Source organism: Lonchura striata, chromosome Z, assembly GCF_050655825.1.
Source record: "Lonchura striata isolate lonStrDom1 chromosome Z, ASM5065582v1, whole genome shotgun sequence".
Classification (NCBI taxonomy): Eukaryota; Metazoa; Chordata; class Aves; order Passeriformes; family Estrildidae; genus Lonchura; species Lonchura striata.
The window spans coordinates 46990380-47011593 of record NC_140740.1 but is presented as its reverse complement, the minus strand read 5'-3'; the positions used below and the strand labels follow the sequence as shown (position 1 = coordinate 47011593).

The window sequence follows — 21214 nt, the reverse complement described above, 5'->3', positions numbered from 1 at the left end:
ACACCATAACAAGGCTGATCTGTGTCCTGTGGAGATACTTCACCTGTATGTGGTGATGTATCTGGTGGGGAGGAAGGTCTCCACACTGGAGGTCCAGGAGCAAGAGAAATTCTCATAGTCAGATGCTCTGCAGGACACAAAGGGAACTCCAGGCAGGTCTGGGGTCCAGGGGAAACAGCAGTCAGCAAGGAGTCCGTCCTCCCACAGCCCATCCACCACACAGGGATGCCTGTGTCAACACCAAGCCCCCATTTGGCAAGTCTCTGGCAGGACTGGGGGCACCACACTCCCTCCAGAACAGCCCAGCTCACAGACATGCTACTCACGCCCCAGACGCAGGGACACAGTGTGCAGGAGGCCACCATCCTCGCCATGGCAGCTGTATGCTCCCGCGAAGGCCAGGCTGGCGCTTGGCAGCACCAGGGATCCCTGCTGGATGGCTGAGCCCTCTGGCAGTGCCGTGGCCCCGGCTCGTCTCCACCGCACTGGTGAGCTGAGGGGGAGAGACCAGGCAGGCTCCGTGAGAGGACAGGAATGCCCAGGCCCACCCTGCAAACCATCCCATTGGATAGATCCCTTGATGTGCACGGGAAAGACTTACCTGGCATGGAAACCAGGGCATGGTAGGGTCACATCTGTCCCCAGCTGTCCATACTGCACGCCTGGAGGGACGCACATCCCCAGATCGGTGTTAGCACTCCATACCACCCCACACCAAGCCTGGGGGTGTAGGTGGGGAGCCCCTGGGGCTGTATCCCGCAGTGGGAACTGGCTATGAGGTCTTGCTTCATGCAGGTACCACCACAGGGGACTACTAAGGACTCATCCCAGCTGGGGCTGTGCAATGAGCAGAAACACAGGCTGGCCATCACTGTAGGATGTAGGGCTGTGTTTCATGTAGCCTTGGTAGGTCTGCTCCTGTCTGGGGGAAATGGGGTGCCCTCAGGGTCTTCATGCCTGGGACATGGGGAGCAGTACTGTATGGGGGTGCTTGGAGGGGGTCTCACCTTCCTCTTCCCAGTCTTCAGGAATGGCAAAGGAGGCTGATGCCAGGGCTGCTGCAAGGAACACCATCACCCTGCCCAGGCCTGGGATGGAACTGCGCATCTGGATGGGACAGATAAGGAGAGGAGAGTGTTATTCCCTGCAATGGGGCAGCTGATACAGTCCAAAGCCCACAGTATTCCTGCAGGGCCTTGGATCCCGCATCTCCCTCTCATCTCATCCCATCCTGCTGGGGATGGAACAGGGACTGAATCCCAGGACCCCAGCTGGGACATCTGGCAGTGTCTGTGCCACAGTCACAGCTGGTTCCTGGCTGCTGAGCAGTCCCCAAGCCTGGAGTGGGGATGCAGGGGGCAAACACTGAGCAGGAGCTTAGGGCTGTGTGGGTTGGTGGGATTAAGGGTTCTTTAAACAGGCTCACATAGCCAGGGAGAACAGGGCTGTGATAGTTCAAGTTGTACCAAGTCTCACATCACTGCCCATGCCAGCATCCACTGTGAGGCTAGTCCAGGTAAGTTTCTGTTTGTGGGAGAAGGGCACTGAGATCTCTTCCTCACGCTCAGTGACCACCAGTGAGAGGGGCAGGGGATGCAGGGTCAGGGATCTGCACCCTTTTCATCCCAACATACACCACTGTGGGCACATCAGCCAGTGCCACCCTGAATCCCAGGGGGGTTCCGTGTTGCCCTGTCCTGCCCTACCACCATCACCCTGTCCATCACAGCCAGCAGTGCTTTATGATATCCATCCCATCCAGCACTCTTTCTGTGCCAGCCAGCACTACCCTAAAGCATCTGGACCCACCTGCAGAGTCCTGCATCAGCAGGACATATGAGCCAGTGTCACCCTGTCCATCCCAGCCCCGTCTGTCTGTGCCAGCAAGCATCACCCCAGGGCACCCGTCCTGGCCAGCATCACACTATCCCTAACAGGTGTGCCACATGGTCTCTGTCAGTCAGAAATGAAAGATTTCTCCCTAGAAGGCTCCCCTGCCCATCCCTCACAGCTGGACAGGCCTGTTTATTTACACTCACACTGTTGGGCTCTGCTCCCAACTGCAGGCAGGGGTTGAGGGCACATAAGGCAGTGAGCTCCTGCCAGCCCCAAGAGCAGGCATAAATCTGTAGGCATAAATCTGTGTCCCCCTGGGTTGAACAGCTGAGAGACTGGAGGGAGGGATGCTCCAGCCCACCCCAGAGCAGCAGCCAGTTCCCCTCCTGTGGCCAACTGCCCATGGCCACAGACCAAACCGCCTGGCGAAGGAAGCAAGAGCTACAAGGCAATCTGCTGCAGGGGGGAATGCATGCGGCACCCCACATCAACCCTGTTCTGAGCATGCCAGGCAGCCTCAAACACAAGCCCCAAATGTAAATAATTTCATGAGACTGTCATAATCTTTTCCTACCAAACCACCCTAGAAATGTTCCCAAGAAATCAGTCAAAAGGTCTCTGCCAGAACTATGCTGGTAAGTAACTGGGAACATTTGGTCTGAAAGTAAAATATTTTGGTGATGGGAAAAAAAAAAAAAAAGAAGAAGACAAAAATGAGTGTATTTTTTCTTAAAAGCAGCAACCAAAAATAACTCCAAAAACCATGTGGGCTAGAGTGAAGGAATAGTTCTGGGGGAAGGAGGAAGGGGAGTGGGTGTATGTGTGTTTGTCAGGAAGAAGGGAGAGTGTGTTAATATATATAGAGAAAAATAGCTTTAAAATAAAATAATTTTTTCTTATGAACACCCTGGTTTTTCATTCAAACACTGCAGAGGGTATCCATAATGACCGTAGTGGTTAAGTCTGATTAGGGACCACTAACCTAGACCCTAACCCTAGTGGTCCCTAACTCTAACCCTAAACCTAACCCTAAGACAGCTCATCCTGATGGCCAGTCCTCATCTTCCACCCTTCATCACTGTTTGTCCCAGGGTCCTCCCAGAGTTCCCCATCCTCAGCCCAGCACCCCAAGAGCTCCCCTGCCTCAGAGGGGCCCCTCTGCCAGCACGGTGTGAGAAGGCAGCACTGAGCCCCTCCAGACATGCTGACTCAGTAAATGACCCACGCGAGCACTGCCAAAAATTATCCCTGGGGACACAGAATCAGTGCAGAGAGAAGCAGCAGGGCAAGCCCTTCCTTGCCTGCCCAAAGGCCAAAAATAAACGGGGAAAGAGCCACAGAGCCCAGGAAGACCCAGAGCCCTCATCTGCCCCAGGTTCAGAAGCAGGGCAGGGGGCCAGGTGCTACAAGACAGCCTGCCCAGAAAAGTTCTGGGCTTATTTTCTGCTACGAAACTCCCTGGCCAAGGGAAAAACAGGCATGCAAATGAACACAAGCATGTGAGTAGCCAGGTCTACCTTCTTTGGTGTCTCCACACCCCCACAGATGGGCACACAGGCAGAGAAAACATCCCTTGATGCTTGCACCAGCAGTGACACATTCTGGGGACACAGAGTCCCGGCACAGTGGTCCTGGAGCCAAGCCGGGACAGAGGGAACAATCCGAGCTTTTCTTCCTCCCTTCACGCTAATCCTGGCCAGAGAGACGCCTGCCACCAGCCCAGGGCTGGGTGACATCCCGTTGCCACAGCCAGTGTAGAGGCACCCAGCTCAGCCTGGGGACATGGTGCTGGTGGGAAGGGCAGCAGTGCTGGACCCTGCTCCCTCAGCATGGGATGCTCTTGTCACTGGCATGGCCACAGTGACCAGGCAGCCTCTGGCACCCGTGGATGTGAGCCAGAAACACAAGGTTTCACTCTCCATACCTCCATCATCCTGCTGTTCTGCTGGGACACCATTTGAGCTCATGCAAATGGTTTTGGGTAGTGGTGGGAAGAAATCCTGACATAAGCCCCTTCCTGCATGCAAACTGAAGTGCTGTAAGCCAAAACTTCCCTCAAAATCATGGCCATATGCACCGGCACCAATGCCCATGTTGGGTGTGACAGTTCCCTTGGCATAGCTGATCTGTGCCATGCCCTGCCGTGGACTAGCAAAGCCCAGCACAAATTCCTGGGGGAAGACAACTTTCCATTGTGCTCAGTGCTTTGAAAGACATTGGGTTTTGTTTCCTTAAGAATTTTTTTTTTTTTTTTGCTTCATTTGAAGTTGGTCTTCAAAGCAAATGGGCTGCACACAGAGCTGGGGTGATTGGGACAGGGACAGAAGCAGATGACACTGTGCCTCAAGGCTGCAGATGGCAGCATGGAGACTTGGGATGCTCCCCACCGAGCACAGGAAGCTGGGGTGCCTCTTATCCTCTTCTTAAGGTGGTCAGGGGCAGCATTGCTGCAAGAGAAATATGGCAAATAACCCAAGAGCACTTGGCAGCTCTGCCTATTCTGTGCCAGGCCTTGATGGCAGTCACCCACCTACAAAAAGCAATGGGCAGAGGCCCAAAGCTGGCTCTAATGACCCAGAGATAGCACCACTCTGAGTATCCCCTGAGCTGGGGGAGCATCTCTCTGCCCCTCTGCTACAAACTCTCCTCTCTGCCAGTGATTGCTGTGGGAAGAGTGTCCTATGCTGAAATGCAGAATTACTGCAGGAATTGTTCCCCTGTGGGGAAATGTGCCTCTGGACCTATGCCTTCCTAATCTCCCTGCACCTGACAAGCCTGCAGAAGCACCATGCCTCACTCTGAGGAGCCATGGCATGGTCTGGGTACATCCCTGTGGCTGCTGATCTGCCCAGGGCCCTGGAATCACCCCATCCCTGCAGCACTGTTGACTTCCATCATGACTGCATGAATGTGTGCCTGTGAGGGGAGCATCAGCCCCACTGCTGGATGATCTCCTGCAACAGCCACCCCTGTCCCCCAAATGCTGCTGGCACCTTCCCAGGTGTCTAGAAAAAGCCCAGCAGTGGGTGCTGGAGGGAAGCATGTCCCCCACCACCACCAGGGCCACCAGAGCCATGCATAATCTCCAGGACTACCAGCAAGCATCTGAGGCAATACCTTGCCCACCTTGGGCACTGTGGGGGTGATGGTCTGAGCATGTCCTCAGTCCCCCACCCCAGTGCCTTGGGGATGTCAAAAAAGACTGTTTACCTCTGCACCACTTTGGTGGGGTGCATGGGCTCCTATGCTTGCTGCAGGGGCAGGGGTACCATGCATGCTGGGCTGTGCCAGAACACACACAGGCATAGATGCAGCCAGTGCAATCCCAGTGCACAGGAATTACCCCAGTTAAACCATCAAAACCAGTTGGAGTCTTGTCCTGTGAGGCCAGTGCAGTCCCATAAGACCTGTGCACAGTCTGAACATAGGACTAAACCCAGTACAGTCCTTGCAGGGCTTAGCTCAGGACAACCCAAATATTGGATTATATCCCACAGCACATAAGGAGAATTAAATTCCACCCAGCCCAGGAGGACAATTAAATCCAGTGCAGTCTAAATGTGTGGTTAAACTCAGCCCAGCCCAGGAGTGGGGCTAAACCCAGCTCAGCCAAAATGTAAGGCTGGACATAGCACAGGTCATACACGTGGTTATGCCATGCTAATGTGAGGTTAAATTCAGCACAGCTCAGGAGTGGGGTTAACTCACAGCTCAGCTCAAACATAGCGTTAACCTCAGCACAGCCCAGTCACAGGGTTACACAGTTCAAATGTGGGGCTAAACCAAAAGCAACCCTGGCATAAGGTTAACCCCAGCTCAGCCCAAACACAGTAATAACCCCAGGATTGTCCAGGGAACCAGTTTTCTCCACAGGCAGATACAATGCACATCTCCATCCAAACTAGACCAGCCCCCTGGTGATACTCAGCTGACTGCAGCCCCACTGGTGTCCAAAGCCAAGCCCAAAGCCCTCTATATCCCACCTCTCTACTCGGTGGAGCCAGCAGCTGCCAGACGTTCCTGGTGTTTGGAGCTGGGGGGGCCCTACACACCCCAGCATGCCAGCAGCACCATGGAGGTCAGGCTCTGCTCCTACCCCAGCTGGGAAAATCTCACCCCAATGCCCTGATTTCCGCTCTCCTCTGCTCCATCCTGCAGGAAGAAGTCTCTGGCTTGCGGCTGTAACTGCAGGCATTGGCAAGGCCAAAACAGCGAGGGCTCTGTTAGCAGCCAGCAGCCCTGACACTGTGCCAGCTGGCAGCGCTTGCATTCTGAGGGGGGAGAGAAGGGGCGCCCCCCTCTCCATCCCCATCCCCACACTTCTCTCTCCAAAGCCACGTGCCAGAGACATTCCTAAAAATAATCTCCCGGCTGTAAAGACACCTACCAGCGCTGTAGCTGTAGTGCTGGTGGGTTTCTTTACAGCTTGGAGATTATTTTTAGGGTGGAGGCATGGAAGTTGGTGGGAGGGGGTGCTGCATCCCCACTGTCCTTGGCACATGGTACAGGACAGGGATGGGCACAGTGCTGGATCTGGGGACAGGGGTGGGACCTGCCAGCAGAGAGCTGGGCCACCCTGTGATTACAGCAGGGTGGGAAAGGCTTTTCCTGTCCCAGGAACATTTTGGGATTTGGGACATTTTTCTACTCCTGGCTCAGCCCAGGCTGGCAGAGAATTAAGTGAACACACAGAGCCCCAGTATGGCAGAGCAGCCGGGTACCAGCCTGCAGCCTGGCCCCGCCGGGACCATCTGCACCTCCCAGAACAAAGTTTCCCCATAAGCTGGCCCTGTAGCTGATACAAGAGTGCATCCATCCATAAATGTAGGGGACAGACACACATGTACATACCTGTGAACACCCCGGGTACACCCAGCTCCCTCTGATGCTCCTCATGAACTCCAGCCTGGGGCTGGGAACTCTGATCAGGAGTGGGGCCCCACAGCATGCTCCATGCACAATGCTCCCCCTTCCCTCCCCCAGCTCCAAAGCTGGCCAGAGCCCAAGAGCCATCAGGCTCAGCTCCATCCCTGAGGCACGAAGGCGCATGGGTCAGCCAAAACGCAGCAGGGCCAAAATAAACAGCTCACCTTACACAAATGCTCCTCCAGCTAGCAATTTGCTGTCACTCCTTTTGCAAAACAAAATCCCTTTTGGGCAAGAGAAGGATTTCAGAAGTCATTAAAGACCACCTGGGTAGCCAAATGAAGCCATCAAGGGGTGGCCCAAAGAAAACCACCAGAAAAGGGTGTCCTGTTAACCTCCTGTACACCACCAGTAGTGTCCCTGTGGGAGAGGAGCAGGGGGATGGAAATTGCAGACACCCAACAATGTGTGATGCGGGGATAATTGTGCCAGTCTCCTTCACCTGGTGGGATAACCATGACCTGTCTTCTCCAAGCTTAGAGTCAACCCTATCTGCTTTCATACAAACATTGAATAATTAAGGTTGGAACAGACCTCTAAGGTCATCAAATTTGCCAAGTGGAGGCAGCTCAGGGGTGACAGCTGTTTGCAAGGCACATGGCAGGAACAGAGGCTGGGAAGACACCTCAATGGGGGCAGCACCCATGCCCCCAGAACACACTTCTTCCCAAGCCAATCACATGGCAGTGCCCAAGATAAAAGGAGATGGAAACGTGGCAAAAAGTGGAAAGAAGGGGAAAACATGGAGGCTGTAGTACAGGGCCAGGGGAAAGGGGCTGAGCCTTGCCTAAGTTGAGAAGGTTGGAAAAACACCATCCAGCTCATTTTTTGCTAAGGGAAAAAATCCCAGCCAAGCTCTGAAAGATTAAGTGTGATTGTATCCAAGAGGGGAAAAGCAGGGCCATGCAGTGAGTGTGCTGACACATCTCCTTCCCCAGTGTTGGAGAGAAGCCCTAGCCCCACTCGGGGCCAGCTCCGTTTACAGGCTCCTATTGTCTCTCTTTTTAAATTTGGATTCCCGCCCCCCCCCCCGCCTCCAATGTTGTAGTTCAGAGTAAACAAAAGCAAGCAGCCTCTCACTCCAAACATTTCAGCCATCCCAAACTTTCTCTGGAGGGGGGCTGCCCGTGGAATTTTCCTCATCCAAAAGAATTTCGAAATGTTCTCATTGCAGCCTGCTCTGACTGGAGGCCAGGACAGCTCTAAAATTCTTCATTAAATGCTTGAACTGCCCTGTGCACTGCCACAGCTCCGGCTGTGCCCCAAAGCTCCCAACATGCCCAGAGAGATCCTCTGGCCTGGCCAGAGGGGAACAGAGGCACATTCCAGCCTGTGTAATGCCCCACAGCTCATCCCATTCACCTGAAGTGAGACAGCAGGCCTTGGTGAGGCTGGATCCTACCTTCCTATTTTAAGCAGCACTTCAGTCCTTATTGCTCCAAGTGAGCAGTGCTGATGCAAAGTACTTGGGTGCACTGGAGTGTGTGTATGTGACAATGCACCCCAAGAAAACACAGTACTACCCTTGCAGGCAGCATCTCCCTAGCACCAGGCGGAGGGGAGAGAGTGCGGTGGGTGCCTCCCCTGAGTGGTCAGTGGCACCTTGAGCACCAGGAGTGCTTTTTGCAGCAGTGATGCCTCTTCAGTGGTGCTGGGCAACTGCAGGGGCAGGAGAAGAAGGAAGGGATGGTGTGCTGATTACCATCATGATGTGAGTGGGGGCACAGCACTGTACCCTGCACAACCGTTAGATGGTGTGTGGAAGGGAGGACAAAATGTACTCCAGGATGAGCCAAATGCTGGGTGCCACCTAAATGTGCTGCTGCTCCTTGTCGCACATCATGCTATCAGGGTATGCACTCTGGTCCCAGAAGAGGTGAACCAGAGACTCCCAACAGCTCTCTTGGCTTTGGCTGTGTACAGATATGAGGTGAAACCCATCAGACCCTGTCATAAGGCTGCCAGCACTGCTCTGCCCTCTGGTAATGGGGGCACTGGAGGTAGATCCTCCACAACTGGAAGGGGAAGATCCCAGCTAAAAAGCCCCACAAAAAGCCAACAGTTGCATGAAGAAGTATTTAAAGCTCAGTCCAGCATGGATTTGGATGTCAATGCAAGCCACTGGAGTGATTTGGCATGCTGATGTCCCTTGTCTGCTGTCCAGAACAGCCCCTGAAAGGGTTTCACCAGGTAGGTGGTCCTGCAGCCCAAAACACAACCCAAAATGCTGGGGAACCCTCACATCCTCCCTCCCCAGAACATGCAGATTTTGGGGACTGCAACCCCTTGATGAACATGCCATCACCCCAGGAAGGCAAAACATTGCTGGTACCTGTTGCATCTCCCACCCACAGCATCCCACCCTGGTGGGCACAGAGCCTTGTGCCACCACAGCAGCACGGGCAGGGGAGAGATACCTCAGCTCCACGCCGGGCTGGAATCTTGCTGTGGGACAGGGCTCTGCCGGGTGTCCCCGCAGCCTCTGCACCATCTCCCTGCGCCGCCTCGTTGGATTCTCCTCCTCCACGGAGGTTGCTCAGTGGTTTGGCGTGGGAGTGGTCCTACCCCCCCAACCCCAGCAGCCCCCTCCCCTATAAAGGGGCCAGGCAGCGGCTGTGTGGGGAGCAGAGCCCCTGACACAGCAGATGGGGTCTGTAAAGTGAGGCTCCCCCAGGTGTGTTTGCCTTGGCTGGGGCTCAAGCCCATCCAATTAGAGCTATAGAAAACATATCTTACAAAAAAACGAGGGGGGGAAAATAATCCTCTCCCCTGTGCTGGGGCCCAGGGTTTGGCCGGGGTTTCTCGGCAGGCCAAGCACAGGCGATGCAGGCTCTGCTGGCAGCAGCCCGGGGAGGGCGGGATGTTTGTGGATATTAAAATGCAGTCGTAAAGTAGAAGAAAAGGGCAGCCTTGTTTCAGAACAAGTCTCTGAGGCTTTCTCCTCTCCCGTCATGCTCGGCACCTGGCCGGCAGCACGAACAGCTTCCCCTTCCTACAGCCCCCTCAGCCACCCCCAGCTCACCCAAGGGCTGAGGTGCTGTCAGTGAGACCCCATCCCTCACGGACTGAAACTCATTGTCTCCAGAAGGGAGCAGATTTGGGAGGGTCCCCCTCTACAGCAACCCATATTGGGTCAACATTACAGCTGTGCTTCTGTAAAACCCACCCCTGCACATCCCTTCCTTGTCACCTACACAGTTCTCTGCTTTCCCTTGCTCACTGCCCTGCCTGCATGGAGCCAAAGCTGCCAGGCTCCAGCTGCTGGCAGCAGCCACATGGCAACACTGCTGGTATTCCACTGGTTGGCCTCTCCCTGCCTCTCTGCTGGAAGTAAAATAAGCTGGATGTTTTTTTGGTCAAGGCTTCAAATTATTCACAGGCACCCAACACCCTGTGCCCACACAAAATAAGAGGGACATGGCAGGGTCCCATGGGGCTCCTCCCATTCCCAGGGATCCCACAAACCTCTTGAGAAGCTCTTTCCTTGGGATATCTCCCCAAATCCATCCCTGAAGCAGGATGCTGTGTCTCCACAGCATCACCTTTGCCTCCATGCTATGTCCAGCTCTGGAAAGTCACAGCAGGAGGCTGGGAAGCAATTGCAGGCATTAGCTCAGCAAGGGTACCTCCATCCCGGCCCACCTGCTCAGCTGGAGATGTCCAGCACACATCTGGCTTCACCACTGCCTTCTGCCCCCCTTCCCAGCTTAGTAAGGAGGGGACTTTGGGCTGTGAACCTGGAAGGCCCCCTGCCCCCATCCATCCCCGCCCCCATCCCTCTCCCTTTGCCCTGTACAGGCTCTCCAAGCCCCCGTCCCCCTGCCCCACGGGGACCCGAAGCACATCGCATCCCCAGCCATGGCCCAAATGACTAACGCCCCGGCAAGCGAACCGGGTGCCGTCGGGGCGAGCAGGGCCTGTCCCTTGGCCGCGCTCCCTCCCCGCAGTGGTGAAATCACGTCTGGAGAAAGCCCGGGAGTCAGGCGCCGGGCGCCCCCGCCGCTTCCCAGCGAGGATGCTCGCTCCCCGCCTGCCGGCCGGCCGCCCCCGCTCTGCAAACCCCACATCCCTGCAGAGGGGTGCTCCAGGCACGCAGCCTGCAGCCGAGCCTCATACCTCATCTCCTCCTCGCTCCATATCCCATAGCGGCATCCCAGCTGTGGAAGTGGCTGTGAGATGTGGAAATGCAGCAGCGAGCCCCAGATGCTCGTAAAAACACTCCCGGGGAGTGGGCAGGAACCTCTAAATCTCCCTGCAACTTCCGCAAACCCGCCAGAGGCCGGGGGGCAGTCGGGGGCGGAGGGGTTGGAGGGGGTACCCCTCTCGCTGACGCACCCCCCGAGCACGGCAGAGGAAGCTGGCTCATGGAAGGAGCAGCCCCGGGCGGCAGCAGAGGGACAGCGAGGGCCGGCCCGGCGGCGCTGGCCTCGACCTGTCGGGCGGCACGTGCCGCGAGGCGGGGGGTGACCGGCGCGGCCCGGCCAGCGCCCCCGCCGGCACGGGAGCGCGGCCCGGGGTAGGGTTTAATTGCCTGCCTTCCTCTGCAGCCCGTGCTCTCCGCTCCCTGAACCTCCACTGGGACCCCGGGAATGTCGTCCATCCCCCTCTGGCCGGGGCTGCTGGCATGGAGCGAGCAGGGCTGCGGCGGGGAGCTGGCTGAGAGCACGCCGAGGCTGCAGCTGGGGGCTATAAAAAGCACGGCTGTGGTATGCAGCGAGGCACTGAGAGGGGAATAAAATAAAATCAGGTGGTGGATGAGTCGGGTGCTTGCTTCTGCACCAGGTCTGGCGATGGTGCTGCTCCCCATCACCCCTTCCAGGCTCCCTGGCTGGCTGGCTCCCGGTGAGGCTGGGGCAGGGCGCAGAGCTGGGATTTGGCAAAAGGTGGAAGGCGCGGGGTTCGATTGGCGGGGAGTGGAGGGGGTCAAGGCTGGGGAAACAATCGCTGGCTCTCGTACATGGGCTCCTGCCCGGGATGGAAGCATTGCAGCCAGCCCTTGTGCAGCTCAGAGACGCCTGATCCGGGCGCTCAGAACTTCTGGCAGCCTGCACCAGAGGATTAACCGTGCGCTGGTATATGGCTAGAGCTGTCTCTCTGCCAGGAGGAAGCCCCACCATCCCCCAGCACCCAGATCCTCGTGGGACCTCATCCAAAGGGGACAGTAACACCACAAGCTGGGTGCAGAGAGGGCTCCCCTCAGGCCGGCAGGAGCTCCCTGCCCACGGACATGCCATGTTTGCACAAGTCTGAGCAGGGGAAGGTCAGATTAATTTTAAACTTGAATAAACAAGGAGAGAAGGCAATGCCAGAGTTTGCCCTTCTCAATAGGGATGCCCAGCAGCAGAGTACAGCACCCGCAGCACATTTCTGCCCTGCCCAGGGGTTCACATCCCCCTAAGAGAGCTGGAACAGATCCACAACCAGGGGCCTCCCTTTTCCACAAGGAGCTCCCAGCTGAGTCAGTGTTGGCAGCAGGGAGAGCAGCTCCTGCTTGATTCTACAAGATTCCTCTGGTCTCCACAGGGAAGCCTGCACCCTGGGACCCCCATCCCACTGGGAACAGCTCCAGGGCTCGCCTGTTCCCTGGCCACAATGCACAATGTGGTCTTGGGAATGAACAAGGAGGAGAAAAGAAAACAGTAAAATTGTTTGTAGGTCAAGAGGAAAATGAAAAAAAAAAAAAAGAAGTTTGCGTTTTTCATGCCAAAAGGAAAATGAAAACCAAAACATTTTGTTCTAAATGATAGGCCTTGTTTAGTTTTCAGTGGTTTTACTTTTTAAAAAAGGTTTGAGTTAAATCAAGCTAAATTTGTCTTCCAAACATTACCTTGGGGCAGGGAATAAAATAAATTGGAAAGAAAAAAAAAAAGAATAAATCAAAACATCTCATTTGGAAAATGTCAAGAGCAAAATGCGACGGCTTTTCCAGCCTGGGAGAACCGCAGCCAGGTGCTGAATCCAGCCTCAGTTCACAACTTGTGATGGGCCCCCCTCCAAAGCAACTATTTTTTCCCGGAAAATAATGCAACTGCTGTGCCAATTGATGGCTGGCATGGCTTGTGCCCTGCTGCCTGGCTCCCATCAGGGATGCCCCCACTGCCCATGCTGGTCCCCAGGACTTGCTGGAGCATGGAGAGGCCCTGTTACAATCAGCAGCCATGTGCATGAGCTGAATCTGAGCTGAGCTGCTCTCCAAAACTCCTCTTTAAATGTCTTTTCTATTAGGTCAGCATTCCTGCGTCGCCCAGGGAAGGTGGTTACGGCCAGCAGCCCGGCACACAGGCTCCTCAGTGCTTGCTGCTGGCTCTCCAACGACAAGCAGCCTGCCCACGCTATTAAATTACTGAGAAAAATGGATTGTTTCACCAAAAATTAGGTGCAGGAACCTCTCACACAGTGGCAACGCGAGCTGGTAATTGGAAATTCATAGAGCTGGCCGCAAATGCTGCCTCTGGCTGTGCTCCACCCTCCTCTGGTTGTGGTGAGGGATGGTAGAGAGGCATTTGCTGCCATCCCTGAAATGCTGCCACTGGTGGACATGCAGCAGCCACGTCGCCAGCAGCAATGTGAGGTCCTCCATCCTTGGAGGGTTAAATGCTGTTGCACAGTCCCTCTGACCTTGATAGGTGGGGAAAATAGGTGAAAAAAGATCTCAGAGACCTTTATAGGCACTGGAGGAAGAAAGTTCTCCATTCACGGCTCACCCTCAAGCACCCTACTGGGGACATGTCCCATGGGGACATAGTTTGGGGATGCAGCAGGATGCTGCCCCATCACCATCCCATTCTTAGAGCGGCACCACGGGGGTGCTTTCCCACAGACCTTGCCTTGCTCAAGTCCTTCATCTATCCATCATCCATCCCAGGCACAGCGTAAGCACCACAGCTGCTCCATCTGAGCTTGGGCATCTCACCATCCTCCAGGACCACTCTGAGCCCAAGCCTCCGTGTCTCACTGAGCAGAGCTCTCCAAGGCATCTCTGGGGCAAAACACCCAGCTTCAGGAGCTGCCAGAGGACTGAATGTATATCTGCAAACTCCAGTTGGGAAAGAGGAATGTGGATGTGCAGCAGATCAAGAGCTGTGTCAACAAGATACTCTGAGAGACAGGTCCCTCACACTGACTGGTCCCTGGGCCAGCACAGGAAATGGAGGCACTCATCTTCCTTGCTAGGTACACTGTTTTTTGGATGCTGGGGTGCAAGGACTGTGGGCACAGTCCCAGCTGGAGAGGGGAAATGAGCTAGGCACAGGATCAGGGAGGCCAGAGAAAACGGATGCCTCCCCTGGCACAGCCATGCTCCAGTCATGAAGCTGCAAAACTCAAAGCCAGGATGGGGTGGAGCAGCCTCAAGGGGGCCATGAAACAGCCCAGCGGGAGCCCTGCAGGAGCTAAAAAAATCAAAAGCAGCCAAAGCACTGAGGAACCCCCCAGGGTTGCGTGTTGGCCCTTGAAAGAAAAGGATGGAGCAATAGCTGGTTGGGTCCACCAGCTCCTCCTAAGCCTTGAGGCCTCAGGCAAAACTCATGGAAAGCAAAGACTCCTGCAGACCTCCCCAGCAGCTGGAGGCTGGCCCTGGCCCTGTAAGGAAGTCTGGAGAGGTGCCAGCTGGCCTGGGCACCCCGCGTGACAGCAGCTTTTGCAAAACCATTCCGGGCCACTGGGCCGGGCCATCCCTGGAGATTTTTGCAGGGCTGTTGCAGTACAGCTGTTGTGAGCTCTCACAATACTGGCACAGCACTGGGCTGGACCGTAGTGAAGACCCTTCATGACAGCCCTTTCTGGTTAACCCTATCTATTATTACAGGAAGGTAAGGGCTGAACTGTGCCTTTCATGATGTTACTGAATACAAAAGGCACTGATGCCCATGCCAACCTTCATCAAAAAGGGGCTGGTGATGTGCCTTTGGGACTATTGGTCTAGCTAGGATGAAAGGCTTCTGTCCCAAAGGAAGAGGATGGTGAAAGCACAGGAAGGCGAAGGAAACAGCTGGACAGGCACAGCCACACCAGCCCAGGGGCTCCAGGGATGCTGTGCCAGCCCTACTGCCTCCCACATGCTCCTCTGTGAGGACATCCACACCCCTTAGGCTGTCAGCAGGATGGCAGGCAGCAGCCCTGAGCTCTGTCTGGAGCTCCCCAAGGTGGGACGACACTTAGCTACAGCTGAACACAACACTCCTCAAAGTCAACAGGTCAGAACACCTTCCCCAGACAGCCATAGATATGATGGTCCACAAAGCTGTAAGCTTCTTCCTTCCCTTATTGCCCTCAGTGTGTCATCAGTGCTGGCTTCTCAACAAGGGTTGGCATGCCTTGTTTTCACTTTGGGAGGTGAAATAAACCAGAGGATGCCCAAATTATTTTTTTTCCACCATAAGGATTTCATTAGATGGTGGAGCCCTGAACTTTTCCACCTCTCCCTATATGACAATTTCTGTGGGTCCATAGCAATTTTTATTTAGGCAGTTTCTATTTTGGCTGTCGCCATACTGAGAGGAATGAACCAGAGCTGAGCAGTCTCTGGGGAGCAGCCCCAGGCTGATTTTCAAAGTGCTTTCAGCATCCTCCCTTCTCCTGGCCAATGCAGTCTTGCCTGCATGCAGGCCACTGCCACCTGCATGGGACAGCCCCATGTCCAACTATGCCAGACCTCCTGAGGTCACTCCAGTCTCCTTGTCCTCTCCAAAAGTATCTTTAGGAAACATGTATGAACAGGTAGATGTGATCTTCCCCTGCCCAGACTCTTCCAAAATTCCTCAAAAGCCTTTTCAGCAATGACCAATGCCTGCTGCAGCAAATCCAAGCTGTGCTGATCAGATGTGACTGATGGGACCTCAGTGAGCAGTCCTGGTAAGACAGAACCAAATCAGGTCTTGACAGATTGCTTGTCCCTCTTTTCCTGGATGCCCCTAACTCAAACACCAGAGTAGGAGGAGCATTTTTTTGCCAAGTCCCAGACTAGTACCACTAGAGAGAAGGAATTGCACATTCCAGCCCAGCCATCCAGCTGTACTGGAGATCTTGGCAGATGCTCCAGGGGCTGCAGGTGCTGTGACCTCTCAGAAGAACCCAAAGCTCACCCTGCCCCACTGCCATGCCAGGATGACTCAGAGACCTGGGAAGCAGTCAAACTTGAGAGATAATTCCTATTTACACACTGATCACTGCAAATGTGCTACTACTCTCAAGAGGAATTTTCCTTTTTCCACGAAAATGGTCCATGGGAGTCTGGCTTTTGGAGAAGACTCAACCACAACTGCAAGGCATCTGCGCCCTTCCCTACTTTCATAACTTGGATGAGAGAAGAAAACCTTCACTGGGAGGTGTGGAGAGATTTCCTAGTAGAAACTCAGGTCATAAGGTCATGGCAACCCTGTCCAGAGAGATTTGGTGATTTTCACACATGCGATGCTGTTGTAACCACAGGAACACTTAGAAAAACCAAAAGCTCTCTAAACATCATAGCAAGCCAACTCAGACATCCCAGAGCTAATCCCCTATGCTGGCATGATATCAGCATCCCAAATGCTGCTGAAGATCCCATAGGGAAGAGCTCTCATATCATCCAAGCTCTGCCCTTGGCTATATCTTGGGCAGGGGCAGAGCCACCCTCTTTCATGCCGAAACAAGAGGAGGGGAAAGAAGCTGTGAGAGATGCCGAAATTATCCAAAGGGTGAAAAGCAGAGACACAAGCCAGCACCTGCCCCTCCCGCAGGAAGCATCTCACAGGGGGTTTTCCTCCAGAACCAAACCCACGGGAGGAGGCAAGAATCCTTTGGCTTGCTTAACTTAATGAGGAAGCTATAAATATAGCAGGGTAAACACCAGAGAGGGAGAAGAGGTCTCGAACTAAAAGCACAATGTTGGCAAAAACCCACAGGGGAATAAGCTCTCCAGGAACGCATTCAGCAGGAAACCAGAGGGAGGTTGAGGCCTGTGTGAGCAGGAAGAGCCTGGAGTTGCCTTTGAACAAGAGCAAAGTGGAAATAAAGGGTTTAAACTGAGTGCTCAGCCACTTCATGGCAGGTGAGGATGCCATGCACTGTTGCCATCCATGAGGGTTTCCCCAGTCAGGATGGTCCAGGTGAGCTGTGTGAGAAGGGCAGGAGAGGCAGGACACCTTCATGTGTGGGTTGCAGCTGTGGGCCACCTTGGTGCCCACCCAGCATGGCAGCTTCTGATAAGCCCAGCAACTGCAAAGGGGAACTGCTGCTTCTGCTGCTGCCACGATCAAAACAGCAGGGAGACTCACTGCGCTGTGAGTCATTCATTCATCCTTCACAAACAGGGCCTGCACTTGGCCAAGCATCCTCCTCCCCCCGCTGCTGGGACAGGGAAAAAGTGGCTTATTAGATATAATCAAGTCAAGTTTTCCCCTCCCTGTGAGGTTCCTCTTCCTGGAATAGGAAGCACAAGACCAGAGCTGCTTTTCTTCCACTTTCCTACAGGCTCTGCCATTAGCTGCATCCTCCAGGGAGACCTCTCCCCCACCTACTGAACCTCACATACCTGTTCACCCACTGCTGGTGACATCCAGCCCTGAGCACAACCCTGCTGTCACCAGTTTGACCCTGTGCCCGACCTCCAGTCCCATTTTGGCAGCCAAGGTCAGTTTGCAGCTCCCTGCAGACCACATATTGCCCATTTCGTTTCTGCCCCAAAAGTACAAGGTTGGTGGGGCAGAGGGTGATGAGGGGGCATTGTGGCCATATCTCATCCTTGTCCCTGTCACAGGAAGGTGTCCACCAGCTCCCAGCTCCCTGTGAAGATCTTTTCCCAGTTGGGATGATGTGTGCCTTGTGTCACTGCACACGCTGTAACCTCGCTGCAACCTGCCCTCCTGTAAAAAGGTAGAGTGCAAACATGCCACCTCCTCCTGCAAACACAACAGCCAGACATGAGGCAGTCACCTCCTAGCACACAAGGCATTTGGCAGCTCTGGCTATGCCACTAATGTCAGCCAGTCCAACATCATTTTGTGTGCAAGGCAACACATCTGTGAGCTGCTGCAGTGCTGGGTTTCTTCCCACCCACGGGGACCAGGCCTCTCAGGCCCATCACAGTGGGGTCACAGGTGCTGACAGTGACGTCCAAGCCAAGCGTAGCCCCGTGGACACCTCTGACAGCCTTCACTAGCCCAGAGGCAGAGCTGGGAGGGGACCTTCTGTGTGACAGAGCCAGCCTGTGAGGGTGGTGGTGGGCACAGCCCAGGGCTGGCCACTCATCGGGACTGGCACAGGACAGAGAAGCTGGGATTGACACAGCATCCCGGGGCAAGCAGGGACAAGGCAAGCAGAGCCCTGCCAGCACCCGCGCATGGGAAAGCGCCTCTCTCAGCGCCTCTCCTAATTGGGAGCAGCTTTTCCCTGGACCCCTCAGGAGAAGAGGGGGCCCTGCCAGGGGGGTGCTTTGCCTGGCATTCCAGTCTTTCTCCAGAAAACTCCCTTCAGAGACGGTAGAGGTGTCCAAATCGGGAATGGTACGGGGTGGTCTGTGGAGGCTGGGGAAGGGGCTGAAACATCCCAGCCCAGGAACATCCCCGAGCATCCCCGGGCAAGGCGGAGGCGCGGAGGGCGGAAAAGGGGGAGCAGCGCTGGGAACTCACAAGCAGCCGGAGGAGACCGGGAAGGCAAATCCCTGGCAGCTGCTTTGCGAGGGGACACAGACACATAGACATCCACACACACCCGCACAACTTTCTCCACCCGGGCAGCAAACAGCTCCGGGAGCTGCCTGACCGCAGCCGCGCGTCCCTCACCGCGAAGTCGGGGCGGCGGCGACTCGCTCCCCTCGCGGGCTGGGGACCGAGGAGCTGTTCCCTACCTTCCTGCGTGGCGCCGCGGCTATGTGTCCATGGCGCTAGCGGAGCGGGAGCCGGGTCGGGAGCGGAGCGGGGCCGGGAGCGGGGCGCCCGCACCGGGCTGGCTGGGGCCGGTAGCGCAGGCGGTGTGAAGCCGCCGGGGCTGCCGCCGCCGCTCCATTGGAGCAGGGCTCTGCCAATCTGCCGCCACCACCCCGGGACGCTTCCTGCCTGTGAGCCGCCCCCCGGGACCGGGAGGGATGCAAACCCGCGGCCCACCGCTTGCCCGGTATTCGCAGTCCCCCCCGGGGCTCCCCGTCTCAGTCCGACCAGAGCGCTGGGAAGGGGATCCCACCGTGGCGCGCTGATGTGCGGTGCCCTCCGGAGCGCTACTATCCCCCTGAGGCTCAGGAATCTCCCGAAAGTGCACATCCCTCCCCGGTCTTCTCGGGGGTCGGCAATCACCAACCATGCCTGCCCCCATCCCTGCATCCTGCAAGAGTGAAGGCAGGCATGTCCTGCCTGTGACTCAGTTTCCCTTGACCCTGGGCGGGCCGTTTCTTTGGGTTTATTATTGTGGTGGTTTATTTGATGGGGATCGTGCAGGGTGAAATCTGGCTGCGGGGTTTACATCTCTAAGTTGAAGAAAAGGCTTGCTCCTCCTCGCAACTTGTGGTGTGTGTTTGCATCCTTCTTTTGCAGGACATATCCACCACCCAAGCTGCTTTCCCTTGGAAATGGGTTTGGTTTGCCATTTATTGCAGTGAAAATTCTCAAGAGGAAAAAAACATTACTTGGAAGTATGTAACAGGAAACCAGGTGGTGAAGACCCATTGGGAACTTTCCGGTGGCACCTGAGGCCAGGTCTGGTTTGGGGTTTCCCCATGTGATGCCATCAAGTCTGGCACTGCTAGAGCCCTGGGATGGACCCAGTATTTCCCTACCTACATTGTCTCTGCTTGTGCAGAGATAATGGCCACATATTCCAGGTGTGTGCAGCACCCATGCAGCACTTTCCCTGCAAAAACAGATGTCTCTCTAGGCTGGCAGGAATGAACAGAGTCACAGACACCTTTTGCAACCCTACAGTGACAAACTGATGCTTGCCATATCCAGACATATATCCCTGAGCCCCTGAACACCTGAACCTACAGTAACAAAAGACTCCTGCTGTTGTCCAATCCTGTCTCTTCAACACCACAAAAACACGCCCATGAGCTATCTCACCTCCTGTGTATTCATATGATATTAAACTAGTGTTTTCCTTCTTCCCAGTTCTCCCATGCAACCCCATTGTATCAGACTTTGGGAGAGGTGGAGGCTGTGTGTGGGGTGGGCAGTTCCTATACTGGCTCCTAGCTGCACTGTGGGTGTTGAACTCAGCCACAACTGAGGCTTGGTGCCCACATCGCCCAAGGAACAGCCCAAGCACATCTGCTTGTGGTTGAGGCTGCTGCCTCACCAGCCACAGGTGGCCAGATCTATCTCACCTGCACTACAAGAGCTGGGGATCTGCAAAGGCTGAGGATGTCCCTCCCTGAGTCAGTCACGCGGCCTTTCAGGTGCTTTGCAGATGGGGTCTGGTTCCACCAGCCTGCTCGTATCTTCCCTCAGTTAGTGGCTCATGTGGATTTTGGGAGCCTGGGGATGTAGGAGAGGCTGGTCCTGGGCAGAAAGAAATTTCCTCCATCGAGCTCCCCTTCCCACCTCCTGATGCTGCTCTGCTCTCTGCAGCCTGTGTGAGCTGAGGGACACTGAGCATCTTCTAGGATTGGCCAGCTCCTCTGGAAGAAGCAGAGCTGGACAGGCTGCAGCACGCATTTGGCCCTGGGTCCTCCCCCGGGAGCAGACCCTGAGCTTCCCTCAATGCCTCGTGGTGCTCCCAGTGCACTGGGAGCTGGGCTGCTTGGCGCCACTGCTGGCCGGGAGCCACACACTGCTTTCTCCGCCGCTGCAGTGCTGGAGAGCTGAGACGAGTCCAGCACCTGGGGAAACACTCAGCTCTGCAGGGCTGGGACAACCCTTGGGGGTGGGAATCTGAGAACAGAACCTGATTTGGAGGGATGTCTGTGCGGGGGGGTGTGGGGGGGTGTGGAGCTGGCACTGTCAGTGGTGTGCTGGGAGGAGGGATGTAGTGGGGATCTGGACTGTGGTGGGCCACAAGCTCTGAGCAGAGCTGGAGAGCTGCAATGTTAGGTGAAGAAGGAGAAGGTTTGACAGTGATGTGGGGTCTGCTGGATGAGCAGGGCACTTAATGGGGCTGCCTGCACCTGGGGGTCCTTGGGGCGGGATGTCCCTGGCACAGGGCAGCTCTGACATTGCAGCTCTTCCTCTGCTCCATCCTCAGGCTCAGATGAGCATCATGAGCTCCACACACCTCCTAGTTTCTCCTTTCTGTGATGGCAAAAGGACATGTTCAGGCTGTCTGCAGCATCCTGTCCAACAGCTGGTCTCCCTCTCAGCGGCCCAAAAGGACTGAATTTAGGGACCACAGGGTCCCTTTCCCTTTACTCTCGAGCAGAGAGGAAGCTGACAGCTCTTGTCTAGGCAGATCAAGGCTTGAACATGTAAGCAGAAGTCTAGAGGTTGAATTACACTACCACAAGCCCACACAGGAGGAACTGAACTGGGCCACAAGAGCTGTGTTG

The 21214-nt window shown here is 55.4% G+C and overlaps 1 protein-coding gene across 9 annotated transcripts in view; it reads right to left on the bottom strand.

The window, feature by feature from the left end:
• IL11RA (interleukin 11 receptor subunit alpha) overlaps positions 1 to 18749 on the bottom strand; it is a 51725-nt gene extending 32976 nt beyond the window's left edge. For 3 of the 9 annotated variants that reach the window (XM_085567693.1, XM_021554625.3, XM_085567695.1), the window contains exons 1-5: positions 18590 to 18749; positions 1008 to 1107; positions 602 to 662; positions 327 to 493; positions 44 to 158 (exon numbers count right to left, since the gene is read on the bottom strand). In XM_085567693.1, coding sequence (XP_085423819.1) covers positions 44 to 158; positions 327 to 493; positions 602 to 662; positions 1008 to 1107 — 443 coding nt within the window. In that variant the 5' untranslated portion in view covers positions 18590 to 18749. The other 6 variants (XM_085567692.1, XM_085567691.1, XM_085567697.1 and 3 more) reach the window with 6 other exon arrangements.
• Positions 18750 to 21214: the final 2465 nt, after the last annotated feature.